This window comes from Struthio camelus, chromosome 4, assembly GCF_040807025.1.
Source record: "Struthio camelus isolate bStrCam1 chromosome 4, bStrCam1.hap1, whole genome shotgun sequence".
In the NCBI taxonomy this organism is placed as follows: domain Eukaryota; kingdom Metazoa; phylum Chordata; class Aves; order Struthioniformes; family Struthionidae; genus Struthio; species Struthio camelus.
Genome location: NC_090945.1, coordinates 15,011,269 through 15,025,737, shown reverse-complemented (window position 1 = coordinate 15,025,737; position 14,469 = coordinate 15,011,269). Strand labels below are relative to the sequence as shown.

The 14,469-nt window shown below is 41.7% G+C and overlaps 1 protein-coding gene across 2 annotated transcripts in view; it reads right to left on the bottom strand.

Annotated features, from left to right (window-relative positions):
* LOC104149452 (melanopsin) overlaps window positions 1-14,469 on the bottom strand; it is a 57,894-nt gene that overhangs the window by 4,431 nt on the left and 38,994 nt on the right. For both annotated transcript variants that reach the window (XM_068941580.1, XM_009683065.2), the window contains 4 exons: window positions 14,306-14,461; window positions 13,124-13,231; window positions 7,828-8,002; window positions 5,036-5,185 (listed from right to left, as the gene is read on the bottom strand). In XM_068941580.1, the coding sequence (XP_068797681.1) occupies window positions 5,036-5,185; window positions 7,828-8,002; window positions 13,124-13,231; window positions 14,306-14,461 (589 nt within the window). The remainder of the gene's footprint in view (window positions 1-5,035; window positions 5,186-7,827; window positions 8,003-13,123; window positions 13,232-14,305; window positions 14,462-14,469) is intronic.

Genomic DNA, 14,469 nt, shown 5'->3' with positions numbered 1-14,469 from the left:
ACGTACTGGCAACTGAAAGCATGAGTGATTAATTTCAGCTTCCTTCAGAAAATGACAATCACGGTTATAAAATCACTGTGCCAGATACAGAGAGAAGTTAGACGTCCTCCTCCCTGGGAAGGATCAACATTAAAAGTAAAATGCGCTATTTACTTCATTACTTGGTATTTTTCACGGAAGTCTAACAGAGCTCAGAGTAAGACTAAACTGCATTGGGATTCTTACAAAACATCTTCCAGAGTTATAGCTGTATTTGTCTCTATTAATATAGTTGTAAAGTATATGAATTAGCTACACTGGGTCCCTCCAGAGCTTGAGGTAACACTTTTGCAAAATCTTTCCTCCTCTGCAGATGTTTCTATTGCAGCCATAAACCATATTAATTCAGCTCTAGGCTCCTTGAAGCACTCAGGCATGTAATTCCCATTAATTTACAGGGAATTTGGCGCTGAAGCATCTTCTCAAAATGCTAGATCACAGTTGGTAGCACTTCCCAGTCCAGCGTGAGCTCCTGGACCCGTGTCTCCTTCTAGTCGCTGGCCTATGACGTTGCCCTCGCACCGACAAACTGAACAGTTCCTTAATTCAGGCAGGGGAAGCTCATTTTTTCTAGATTTAAAGGTCACAATCTCAGACTTTGCAATTAGTTTGGCATAATATACTATTACATATGTCTTAGTATGGTTTTACCTGGCTACCCTCTGTCATACTCCTTCCTTGATCCAGCCCCAGAAGCACCCCCCAAAACAATTCTCCTTCACCCACCAACACTTGAAAGAGAGAGAGAAAAAAATAAAATAAAATTCTTTGCAAGGGTATGCTCTGCCTGTTAGTGCCTGTGAAGTGCCTTACTGGCATTTAAAGTACCAGCAAGAAAGGCAGGTTTTCCAGCAACGTATGAGGGCAGGGCTGATGCGCCTCAAACTACGCAAGCACACCATAATCTTGGTTAACTTTGGAGAACCTGCACAATATCAGACTTATCACATTGGGGTGCGTTGTTTCTGTGATGTCCCTGTGCTCCAGACTTTTCCGCAGGATCTGCCGCTCCAAAAAAGCCCGCATTACTTACTATGCTAACGAAGCAACAGAGAGAAAAGAAAATTTGAAAAAAAGAAGGGAAAGAAAAGGAGCTTCTGGAGGAAGCGGAGTTTTCCTTGGTGTGACAGGGATAGGGACATCATGCCCAGATGTGAGAAATGAAGAGGAAAGGCACCAACTCCACACACCCTGATGGCAACAAAGTCTACACTTAAGCATATTCCTTGGCTTTTGTAAAGAAAACGGTGGGACGAGTTTGATAACGTCTCTCTCAGTCTAGGTTTCTTCATAGATAACAGTACATACTGCAGCATTATGCAGTTCTGCTCCACAAGCACAATCATTTCTAAAGCGCTACCTATGATGGTTTCTCCAGCTGCTGAAACAAACCTAGCCAGCAGAAGCACAATGTCATAGCCCCTAAAACAAGTGGTTTAAATATACCTGATAGAGGAGAAAAGTCTATTCTTCCAAGTCAAAGACAGAAAGAAACTCACTCTTCTGCCTAAGTGGATAAGAGCATGATATGGGCTTGTCTTGGGCGACAGCAAACCCAGCAGCTCCTGGTGGATCACGTAGTGATCCCGATCCCTGAGGACACACAGCTTGCCCAAGAACAGAGGCTTTTTTCTTGACAGCATCGAAAGCAGCATTAAAAAAAAAATTACCTGCTCCCTTTAGTGTCCCTGCAGACCTTCTTCTCTGAGTAGATGTTATCATTTCCCTGTCACAGCATTTCTGGAGGGTGCCTCCCCACAAGGTCTAAGCTAACAGCCACCATTTCATAGGGGGTAATACCCCCGATGTAAAACTCGGATGGCTGGAGCACACTTGGCAACTCTCCCTCGAAATCAAGGTTACAGACCTATCCTACCCCCTTCAGCAACACCTGCATTTTAATGCTTCCAAAAAGGCCTTTTCACTGTCACATCAGCTTCCTAGTGTCAGTTTACATCAAGTTTATCAACGTCCTAACTCATTGCAGCAAGGCATAAGGCTGGATCATATTCCTGTAGTAGCACAGAAAACAGTACGGTTTGGAAAGTACCAGTCCTGGGACAGAGATTAGCTTTTTACTTTCACCTGAGGGTGGCTTAAATAAATAAATACAGTAAAATAATAAATCCTGCAACTGTGCATTAAGGAGTCTTGATCTCAGCCAACCAGTGAATAGAATTTACAGGTACATTAAGTTTTCAGATGTTGGCGAGATGGTAGGCTTAAAGGAAAACAAAGGAAACGTATGAACGTTTTTTAGGAAAAGAAAAATCTTATGTTGTTAAATCAAAAAGTTAGACGACCCTCGACCAAGTTCAGACTTGTAGTTCTGTCAGTGAGCATTTTTGGAAATGTCATAACCACAATTCAGTCGTAGACAATCCAGCGATGCTATCAAAACTCTAAATTTTTTTTTTTTTTTTTTTTAAGGCAAAGGGGTGGCCTGGTATTGAAATCATCTAATTGATTTTGACAAATAAACATTCTAGTAGAATGCGTATTTATGCATTTAACTAACACACAACGGACCTTCACACCACACAGGAGTACTCATTCAAAATACTGAGAAAAACAAATTAGGTTTTCATCATTCAATGTAAGAGACTCTGCAGATCAGTGAACACCACTGACAATTTCAGATTTCAGGCACTCTGTTTAAAGGTTATTTATCAAAATAACATCATATCAGTCATTTTTATATAACAGCATCTTTATGTTATAGCAGTCATCTTCCAAAGATAAAGCATAGTGTCTGAGCCTTCTTGTGAGCTACATGGTTGTTACTAAATTCCAGAATACTAAAATATTTAATAAATAACAATTTTAGGAAGAACAGCTCAGACTTATTTACTTCTTCCTTTCTAGATTAAAAGGAGGTGATTCTCCAGATTCTGGATATAGTCTCTTATCTTTGCCACTCATCTGCAACCTTGGACAGTATATCCACACACTGAGCTAATGCTGGAGGGTCTAAGCCACATTTCGTTAGCATGCAGCGGGGCCGTGGAAGCGTATACAAGGTATGAGTCTGTACCGTCTCCCATGACATCTGAAGCCAAGGCCTTCTTACAAATCCTTTCACCGTAAGAAGTCATCTGGAGGTGTGGACACAAAAAGCTGCACACTCATCCGTCCTAAAGCCGGATCAAGTCAAAAAAGGCCAATTCATGCTATCAAACCCCATGTTGCATAGTCTGCAGTAATGGTTGGCTTTAAATCTTCCAATTTTTCCTTTTCTCTCTGCCCCCAGAGAAGGGAAACTACTTGCTGCTGCCTGGCCGTAGCAGGCTGTTGTAACTCTCATTGCTGCCTGCCTTAACTTCCAAGTAGTGACACTTAAAAGTTTCACTTGAATGTGACTGCAGTAATTGTGTTACTAGGACAGAGCGAGAAGGGAAAGAGTGACAACGCAGCAATGATTTCTGCAGTCTGCATAACACAAGCTTTGTACCAAGCCTCAACGTTGCTCTGCACAACCAACGGTGTTTTTTATTGGATCAGACTTCTGCATAATATGCTGCTACTGCTCCCTGGCAGTGAAAAGGAGCCTTTTAAATAGAAACCAGTGTAGTTTATACTCACTTCAAGAGCCTTTAAAATCACTTACTGATGAAAAACAGTCACCAAAAAGCCCTCTAAGCCCATATCTTGTCTCTGAAAAGAGCCAACTGGCCTATCGGTGCTGCAAAAGCCACTCTCAAAGTGATAATCGGGGCCACATTGCGGGAAGAAAGCTCTGGGCAAGGGCGGAGGCTGCCCCGAGAACGGACAGTCCAGGCAACCCTGACAAGGTGACGGGAACGGGGTATAGCAGCCTGTGCCTCCACAACCGTACCATCACTTCTGTGCTCTCTGTGTCACCGCTTTCAATCCAAGCTATTGACAACAGCTAAAGGAAAAGACTAAGGTTTTACTGGACCATATCGTAAGCAGACCACTGAGAGAAGAGAAGGCAGATGCATGCAGGAACAGGGTGATCAGAGCACTGGAAATTCCCAGAACAGCTTCTGTTTTAAACCACGCTGTCGCTAGAGAATTAATCACAGAGCTGGGAGGAAGTAAAGGAGACAGAAGCAGACACTGTAGCCTCCTAAGGCACATTTGTGTGGTTACACACACAGCTGCAATGGTACCCCCATAAAAAAGCGGGTGCTAGCCAAACTAGCCACTGGTAGGGTCTCGCAAGTCCTATGTCTGTGTTTTCTTGAAAATTCAGCACCGACACATGCTTGACACTGTGTCAGCCGTATAAAAACTAGGTTTGAAACTAACATTACAGTCCTGGCACGAACCGACTTGCAGGTGACCTATCGATCCCATCCTCAGGGAAAAGGATGCTTCTCGGAGCATGGCACCAAACCGCAGCAGTCTGGGCCACAGGTGCGATGCATCCACAGAAGACGGGCTCAGTACTCACCATCTCCTGTTTCAGGGAGAGAAGGGTGGCAGCTGCCAAACTCTCCTACTCTAAGGGAGAAATAGGAGTTTCTTTCTCATCTTCTCCCTCAACACAAATAAAATGGTTTAATGTACGCTGAGGAGAGGGAAAAGGGTGGCTTCCACCACGGCAAACTCTGTTTTGCAGCCCTGACTTTGTAACAAATGGAGGCTACAAATGGAGTGTGGTTGCAAGTGTCAGGATGGGCAAACCAGAGCTGGGGTAGATAAGTGTGCAGAGAGACAAAGAAGTCAGCTTCTTTGATATGGCCCTCCTGACTCTGCTCTAACGCAGCTTTAGAGCTGCGGACTGACCTGCCTTTCCAGAACAAGGCAACATATCAGTGAAAAAAAGGTATTAAGGCATTACTAGCATTCTCAATAGTAACAAAGAAAATAACCGCAGGGATGAAGAGGACATCAGAATCAGCATAAATAAAGCCTACACATGCAACATGTGGGTATAAAGACTGAACTGTTATTGCAGAGATAACTTACTGTGGAAATATTAGACACTAAAGCCGAGATTCCCCAGAGAAGACGTAACTCTTTTCCTTACCTTTTCTGCAGTTACTGCATGGCAGCTGCGGGTCTCTGGGAGCAGATCCCTCTTCTCCTGTCTCAGACTTGTCGAAAAAGAGTGACTTCGGTGAGGCTGTAGTTTCTTATTAGCTGGCTCTACAGGGTCAAGCTCTACATCACTCCAGGTCTAAACACAAACAGTGAAGGATTTCAGACAGTTACACCCTTTCCCAAATTCTGAAAGTTCTCACATTCTAGCAGGAAGCTTTCACACTTTCACAGAAGGCTAAATCTGTTCAAACACAGGTTTCATACCCAAAACTTCCATGGGGAGGTCCCTGACTTCTGATCTTGCCACTTTCCTGGGACTATTTTTCTGAGAGCCAACACACCTTTGAGATCGTGAAGAATGATTTCATCTCTTTTTATCAGCATGCTAGTCACTCTTCTTATTCTCACTGCTTGTGTGATGCTTATAGCTACCTGGCACCTGGACTCTAAGGTGGGATCCCATTATCTCAGCTAGCACATCCAGTCTGTTTAAGAAGCCTTGTGGTATTCTGCTTGGCCATCAGCTGCTCTCCTGCAGGTCCCAAATCCTATCTGTGCATCCCAGGTGGATCCCCAGAACCCCAGGGCTTCTCCAGCCCCGCGGGCACGGCTCTTCTCTGAACCATTAGCAGTGGCGTGGGAGGCAACGGGTAAGCTCTGCACCAATTGTCCAACCGCTTGCCAGTGACAGAGCACGATCGTGACTTGCAATCGCACCGTTCCATTTACAGGTTTATCATTTCGGGCAGAGGCCGTCAGTCATCTCTAGCTTTGTGGTGACTTTCTGACAGAGTGTCCATGATGAGATCATTCCACTGTTTTTCACATCAACGTTTAGATGGGGTTTGAGCAGGCTGCACACAAGCGTGAAGCTGGCACATAACTCCACTGCACTGCTTGACTCATACATCTACAAGTTACTGCCTTTATTTCTCCTCCCTCACAGAATTAAACTGCAAATATAACCTCGTGACTTAGAAATATGTTTGGCTCTCTGCACAGACATGTACACATACAAACATACAGGAAAGTGCTGGTGGGAACAGCTGCGTCTTTCAGTGTCATTCCTACCCGCCAACACTTTATTGGAGCATTCCAAAATTTCCCTCTGTGTTGCTATCATGTGAGAGCCGTTGAGCTGAGCTTTTATTTCAGCAGCTGCTGGTTCATCTAAAATCCGTACAGCTGCACTGGACTGTCAGTTGCCCAAAGAACAATTACCCTTGGCTGCGTCGACTCAGCACAACGCTGAACGACACGTCACCACCAGCAGTTGTTTTATTTGAGACTTGTGAGCAAAAGTCGTGCCAAAGGCTGAAACCTCTTAACAACCACATTTTCCCATTTCTTGAAGGGATAGCGTTTTAAACGCTAAACCGAACCAAACACACACGATGACCTGCCAACTTGAATGAACCAAAACCAGTCAGCGATCCACAGAAAAGAACAGAAAATGTCTTGGATCAGCATATATGATTCTGTCAAACCCACCTCATTTAATATCAAATGAATGATTAATGGGGAGGGAATTTAGGAATAAACTTCAAGTCAAGGAAGGGTGAAAGGGGCAAAAAAGATCAGGAATAAGTAAATGAGTAGCCTGCCTGTTTTTAACTATTCCAGCACGTTTCCATGTCTCTACCCACGCTGTCTACAACCAGTGACTTCAGCACAAGAGAAGTGTAAGCAGGCAAGCACACCTCATGAAGTCCAGGGGTTTACAAATACGTGTGGGTGCTTTTTTTGCTTAGGCTGTTAAACAATCTCTCACAAAATATACAGCTTTTGATGACAGGGTATGTGCATGTTCCATACACTAACTTCGTATTTCAAGGATAATCTGAGAGTTTTACAGCTTATGGAATTATCACAGTAGATACCCTAATGGATCATTGCGTAATCAGCTGTCTGAGTGGAGTTAAACCAGCAGGCTAAACTATTTCATTTTCATCTACATTGCAACATAATTATTTGTGCATTTTTTAAAATACCTTCCAGAGCCAAGTAAAATACCACATTTCAGAGCACATACGAAAGGGAGTCATTCATGAAAATGGCTCAGTAAATGCTCACTTCTGTTTTTTCTATCACACTAAGATCTTTCGCCCTAACGTAGTGGCAATCGGATGACCATGAACGGGCTCCCCATGCTCTGAAGACTGCGACATTCTAGGCTAGCAAATTTGGAGATCCTCACATTGTGCTGCATGGTACAGTGCTGTCACGCTTTGCAAGAGTCTTATCACACACACATCTAACTCTGTCTGCCTCAAAAACAAAACCAGTATGTATAATAGTAGGCAAAAAAAAAAAAAAGCTTTGCCCAGGCTAGGGCCCAGGAGGCCTTTTCGCTCTTCTACTTTCCTACCAAAAGACTCCATGCTGTAGGCGATTGCTTCTTCGCTACGTTTAATCCAGACCTCCATCCTTAAAAATACTCAGGATGCTTACAAAACATCTAGCTCTAGATGCAGGAGTCTTTTGTTCTTCATGGTTAAAATTCAGATAAACAAATCAAACAATTAGCTGTACAAAAGTAGACTTCCTTTAAAATAATGAAATTTTGTTTTTAGAAAGGTTAGAAAACTTTGAATAGGTCTGGATGGGAGATGGTTTTCCCACTCTCCAGCCCCTGCAAACATTGAAGTATGTAGCGGATCGTTGGTGACATGGAACGTCCATTCTCTAAGTTTGAGTATTTATTCACGGAGTCACTTATTTGGAGAGTCAGACAAACATTACACTCACTTTCCTTCACAGAATCAACACGGGACTTACAGCTTCTCCAGTGGAAACCGATGAAACGCAAGTGCTTTTGGTCCTGAAAGCAAAAGACTGATGACTGGAGAGAGAGGCCCTGAACGACGATTCGTTTATGGAGCCTCTCAGGAGATCGTTCTTTGACAACCGTATGAGGAAGCGCAGGCAGGGAACAGCATTGTGGATGGTTTTTCTGAAGGAAAACAGGAGAAGAAAAAACAAACATATTATCACGCTGACAACTCGACTTTCAAAATTACATGGTAAAAGCACCATCTCTTTCCATAATCTCAGCGCAGCTTTTTCTTGGACTGATGAAGGCTTAATACTACATAGAAACAGCTTGGTATATCTAGTGGAAACTGTTTAACAGGGCAAAAGGAAAACAGCAGGTGGCTTCAGGGCCTTGGATCAAAACACCCATGGAACAGATGCATGGATGAGCAGTAAGACTTGGTAATACCTTGAAAAACATGATTGCTTCCAAGTTGGTTAAACCAGCAACACAGAAAACTTCCAAATTAACTGCTACGAACACCACCTCTCTGCAGACAAACAGGACAAGTGAACAAAAGAAAGGGGACGAGGTCCTGAAGAGTTGCATTTTGCTATTTATTTGTATCAAGCTGCCCCATAAGCTCTTGTCAGGAGTTAAGACCCTGCTCTGCTCCATACCAACATAGAGCAGAACCACAACCCAGGCCTGAAAGGACTTAAAACCAGCCTAACGGTTAAGAAACAATCTCAGGCTGGTGCTGAAAAAGCAGTTGCGAACTTTTTTCCGTAGCTGAGACGAGAAGCTGAAGCACTTCCTTCGGACGCAGGCGTAGCTTTTGATGTCTGCCATGGTGGGACTAGACCAGCATAAGACAGTCTACGTGGGGCCGTACGCTATTCAGTAACTTGAAGCTGGTGTAAGGCATACTATCCTGCTTATTAAGTGGGATTTCATACTGAGACCTCTTAATGCTGGAGGTTCAGGAAACGTGTCAAGGGAATGTGTGATGGCAAATTTTCAGAGACAACAAAAAGGCCATCTTTGAGGTCTTGCGAGACAGCAGTTTCAATCTTACTCATGTTTGGGAGGAAGGCTGAATGGCATTTTACAGGCTGAGGCTAAAGTAGGGATTTTGAAGGGAGTTTTAATATGATACAAGTAAAATACAAAATAGATATAAAATGGAGATGCTTATTTAATCATACTTCCATAACACTTTGAAATAAAATGAAGTCACTGAAAGTCAAATATTTAGTAACTGGAAACAACTTTTTGAGAAAACACTACAAATCAAAGTAACTTATTCAGTTGTTTATGATGGAATAGTTTTGAATAGATCTTTTTGGTAAAACTGCAATTCACTTGGGGACAATTTGGAAACATGGAGATGCAGAATTTTCCTATTTGCTATTCATGAACGATTAAAAACCTAACGTCTCTGCAATAATTCTAACACAGCCAAGCAATGTTCCCTGTAGCCCACATACAGTTTGCTAAAGGAATGTAAACTTTCTCCACCTCGTAGAACAGTATTTCATGCAATAAAACTCTTCATACTTCTCCTTACTTATTTAGTTACTCACTTTTTTTTTTTTTTTTTTATGTCTAGTGACACGTAGACACGTATCAGGGAGAGAAGTTTTCTTCTTTTTTCATCGGGGAGGGAGAGGAACACGACAGGACGCTATACAACAACTAAACTTCTAGAGCAGTTCTTAAAAGCCGTGGGCTAGCACAGGCATCAGTATTACATCTTCAGTGACTTCATTGTCACTTTTTTTTTTCTTTGCTCAAAGTAAGAAAACCCTACAAAAAGACTTTGATTTGTTAGAGGGTTAGGATGTGCAAGAGCAATTCTATGTGCAAAAAAAGCAATCTGCATTGGTAGCATTAAATCAGTCTGATCTGTGCCTGAACTCTTTAGATCCCAATTTCTAGGTGCCTCCTCTTAGAAAGATTTGAAAAGGAATTTTGATTTAACCCAGTTCAGTATATTCAATACAAAATGGCAATTTCCCCCCTACCCCTCTCACCTTACTCTTGTAAGTAAAGTGATTTATCCAGTGGTATCCATAATAGGCCTGAACAGACTGCCCCATTATGGATACCACTGGATAAATTACTTTAAAGACACAATGGGGGTGATCAAAACATCTGGAAATTATTCAGAAACCCTGATCTTTACACACACATTCATTATTCACCGTTCAAGCAAAATTGGTCCTGCCAACATATTTTCACCAGCTGACTGTTGGAAAGCATAAACCGTAGCTACTTTTTCAGTTTTCTGACTTCACGCTTGATTCATCACAAGTGACACAACATTACTTCCTTTCCTGACTGAACGACCTCCCAAGTCTGTAAAATGCCCTCTCAACAACCGCATAAACATTTCTTTTGTTGATATGTCTAGATATACATATTAGGAAGTAGGGAACAAAAAAATCATATTTTATGAGATTCTCAAAAATCCTGTTGTGGCGCAAGCCCTTTTCTTAATGCAGTCTTGCTTTCTAAATTCTGTAAGAAAAGGAAAAGCCAATGCTGGCAGGAGAAAGACTCACTGAAGCAGGTCACTGTATAGCATCGGCTTTGAAAACACTCACTTGACCTTGGAAAAATAACATATGGAATCACTGAACACAATAGCTCTGGGTCAAGAAAAAAAAAGCAATAAAACAAAAAACCCAGTAACACAGGTTCATAATGTGTCAGTCAGCCATGCAAATCTTCTCATTAAACTTCTGCAAATAATAAGAGACTAATCTTTTTTTTTTTTTTAATTCTAAATTAAGATACTCAATAACTTCAAAAACTAGGATGGACTCTGTTTCTGGAGGATGCAAAATTTTGCCAGTTACTATAGCAGATATTTTCCTACCAAACATCTATTTTCACCATTTCGGGTGTATTTCCACCAACTTTCTATGGCATTTTAGTGGTTTTTACTACTCCACTTTCATTCATCAGACGTTCAAAACAATTATAGCTCTCTGTGTTCTCCAACTCCCAAATCATAGTTTCAAGCAACATAACTTAGCAGTCTTTCTGCTTCGAGGAGGAGAAAAAACAGTCGTACAGACAACTAACCCTGCCACCTAGCGGCATTCAGTGCATTTAGTTTGGCACCAGGGCGCGCTTGGGCAGCATCCCTCGGAGCAAGATCCGCTTTGAAACAACTGCTGACAAATCTAAAGAAATGCCAAGTAAGGTCTGTTAGAAGAATTTCTCCTTTTGTACAATAACCTATTTGCCACTGCAAAGGTTTTGAAAGCACATTACTTACAGCAGCAATAATATATTGCTGAGCTGCAGCTTCTGTGTGAGGTACAGCTTCTCCTGGGTATACCGCGGTGAGATGTAGAGAGGGAGAAAGTATTTAGGAGACCACGCTGTGCTGGGGATAGGGCTGAGAACAGAATGGATTTATGCCCCTTCCCTCGGGAAAAAATAATAAAAATAAAAACAGACTTGTTGGATTTTTGGAAAAAGAGTATTTCAGAAGTTTTAACAGGTGCCAATTGCTTTGCCAGTTCCTGAACACGTCTCTCAGCTGAAGCTGGGAGGGCATATCTGAATAAAATGAGGACATGTTTAAAAAAAAAAAAAAAAAAAAAAAAAAAGCTCAGCTTGAACAGTTTCTAGACACTGGCTAGCTCAGAGAGCAGTGTTTCGGTCACTCCTACAGCAGGAACAGGTACGGGTGCCCTTTACGAAGCGCAAGGCATTTCTTTCCCATGCTTTTCCTATACTGCCGGGAGAAGACTACATTGGTCTCTGTGGAGATGCTGGAGGGATCTACAGGAGTCAGTAACAGGGACTATCATGAACTTTCTCCTGCAAAGGGAAAGATTCCTGATCCTCTGGAGCTCCATCTTTTAAGGGATATAAAATTATCATTCTTTTCTGCATTCTGTTAATCTGATCTTTTACATTTCCCATTAAAGCAGCTGTGTGGAAAGCATGTCTTCGTACAACACACGGTTACTTTTCTGATCGTGTGACATCCGCGGGAACAAATTATCTTTATACTCTCTGTCCCTCGCCTCACTACAGTCCAATGGCCTGGATAGAAAACAGAATTCAAACCTTTTGACTCCAAAACTCATATCCTGGCTGTGAGGGAATTAGCAAGAAAATAAAAAGGAAAGAAAAAGTCAGCTAACCATTCATAAGAACATCCACTTTTTTTTTTTTTTCTTTTAAACCTTAGCTGAGGTGTATAGTGGGATTTAAAAGAGGATCTGGCCAAAGTACAGCACAAAATTCAGAGGTTTCTCAAAGGAAGGCGATGGTGATGTTCAGAAATTTTGAATGCATCAGTGCATGTTCCAAGTCTATATTTATGGGTCTATGTTACAACTGGCTATATACAGCACCGACAGATACGAGAGCAATTCTATTGATTTTGATCTCCCTCAAAAATCCTTCCCCATAAAACTGGAAAATTCAATATAGGAAATGCAGCTTGTTGATGCTGAATGGCGTTTGAGAATTCATTAGTAAAATTGTGATAGGCTGCCACAGTTTTCTATTTTAAAATATTTACTAATTCATATCCATAATAATATATAGTATGAAAATGTAGAGTAATTTTCCTGTGAAGGCCTAGATTTGGAAATATTTCATGTGTATAAAAAAAATTGAAATGTTCTACACAAGTGATCAACATTACATTTTGCCCATTGAACCGTAATGCTGCAGTCTCCAATGTCTTTTTAAAAAGTCAAAGCTAACATTTTTGAAAAAGGTGAAGAATGGAAAGGCTAAACTTACCTGAATAAAACAAATAATAATAAATACAACAAATAATACAAATAATACAAACAATAAATAAAACAAATATGAAAACTGAGCTTTCCAAAGAGATTCTTTCAGAAAATAGAGTATTTCAGAACCATCAGTTTTATTTTTTCATGGCAAATACTTGCTGACCAGAGTTAGCAAGTTTGCTAACCAAAAAGCAATATTTTTCAGTACATTTGGAAACTTTTCCTAATTTTTAGGGAACTCTGTGCAGATTACCAGCCCCCGAGAGCTCCTACTTTTCACTGAACTTCTATGAAAATGCTATTTGCTTCAACAGAGCTTCTCCCAAGGGTCAGCACACCTGGAGCGCTGCACACAAGGTAGGCTCCACCGCGCATGACCGACTTGGATGTCCTGGAGCGACTCCAGTGTGCGACTGCCTGGATCCGGGCGCAGGGACCAGAGCACGGCTGCGCGAGGCGAGGCCAAGAGATCAAGGTTCGTTCATTCATTTTAAAAAGCATGTCTGCATCTATAGTTATACACATACCTATATGTCTACTGTACCTGTATCTTGGGTGAATTATTGCGTATATGATGGGGTTGTAGATTGCAGAAGCTTTGGCAATAACAGCTGGCACAGATTTGGAATAAGGTGTCAAGATGTTGCTGCGGCTAAAATAAAGCAAAAACATGATACAGAGCTAATGCCATGGATTAATGCTGAGTTATCAAAATGCATTACTCTTTTCTGACTGCTTCTGTGCTGTGACTCCTTGTCTGAAAAGTTAATTCATTAAAATGCATTCAGACTAAAGACTTGCATTTGTCAGTGTATACTTGGTTTCATTCATTTGGAGAAGCTGAAATATCTGCATGTCATTAGTTATCTGTCTGAGTATGACCAGGACATACAGAATCACCTTCTCTGTTTCTCTGCTAGTCACAAAGAAAAAAAGGAAAAAAAAAAAGAAAAAGAAAAAGGAAAAGAAGCAGCACAGGTAACCTGTGACTATCCAGGAAGAGGGCCATCCAGTACGGCCCGTTCCTGATCATTCTTGAGAACGGGGAAAAGCAATAAGAAAATAGATGCAAAACTAAAATCCTTCAGCAACAGCTTCCATGCTGCACAGTAATGGGCGTCAGTGACTCCGTCCCAAACGCTACGAAAGGAGGAGAGGGCTGGGAGTGGTTTGAGAGCAACGTTTCCCCTTTTTGACTTCAAGCTCCCACAATCACGTGATGCATGCAATTGCAGGATAACGACAATTAACATATCAGCAGTATGGAACGTGCACTGACACCAGCTCCTCTCGGAGGGGAGCGCAGTTGGGGGTACGAAGAGGTGGACAGGCGCTTAGGGGTGAAGATTTGGGAACATACTCTCTTTTCTGGCCTTTTTCAGAGGGAGCAGCGTATGGAGGAAGATTCTTGAGAGAACAGGTATTAGGAGAGAAAAGAGTTAACTCTTCTGTGACATCAGAATTCACACAAAGAAAGTATCTTGAGGGAGAGGAAACAACGTGTACCAAAAACGCAGACAAGAGGTCATAATATTTTAAATAAGTAGACAAATAACCTTTTTCCTGGCTTTATCCAGAAGGATCTAGTAAGGAATGCAGTATCATCTCTGCTGTAACAATGATTTTAAACTCTTTTAAAAGAAAGACCTATTTCTTGCAGATGACAACACCAATCATATTTATATTTCGATATAACGCAAGTTCTTTGGATCATGTTTCCACTTACCCTGCCCAGGCAATCAAAGTGACGCAAGCATATGGAGACCAGGATAAGACGTATACAACGATGACCACAAAAGCAATTTTTGCCAGTTTCCATTCATTCTTCATGGACTGAGAGAGGTAGGATTTCCGACTGCAGGACCCTAGCTTTTGAACATCTCTGTAGCG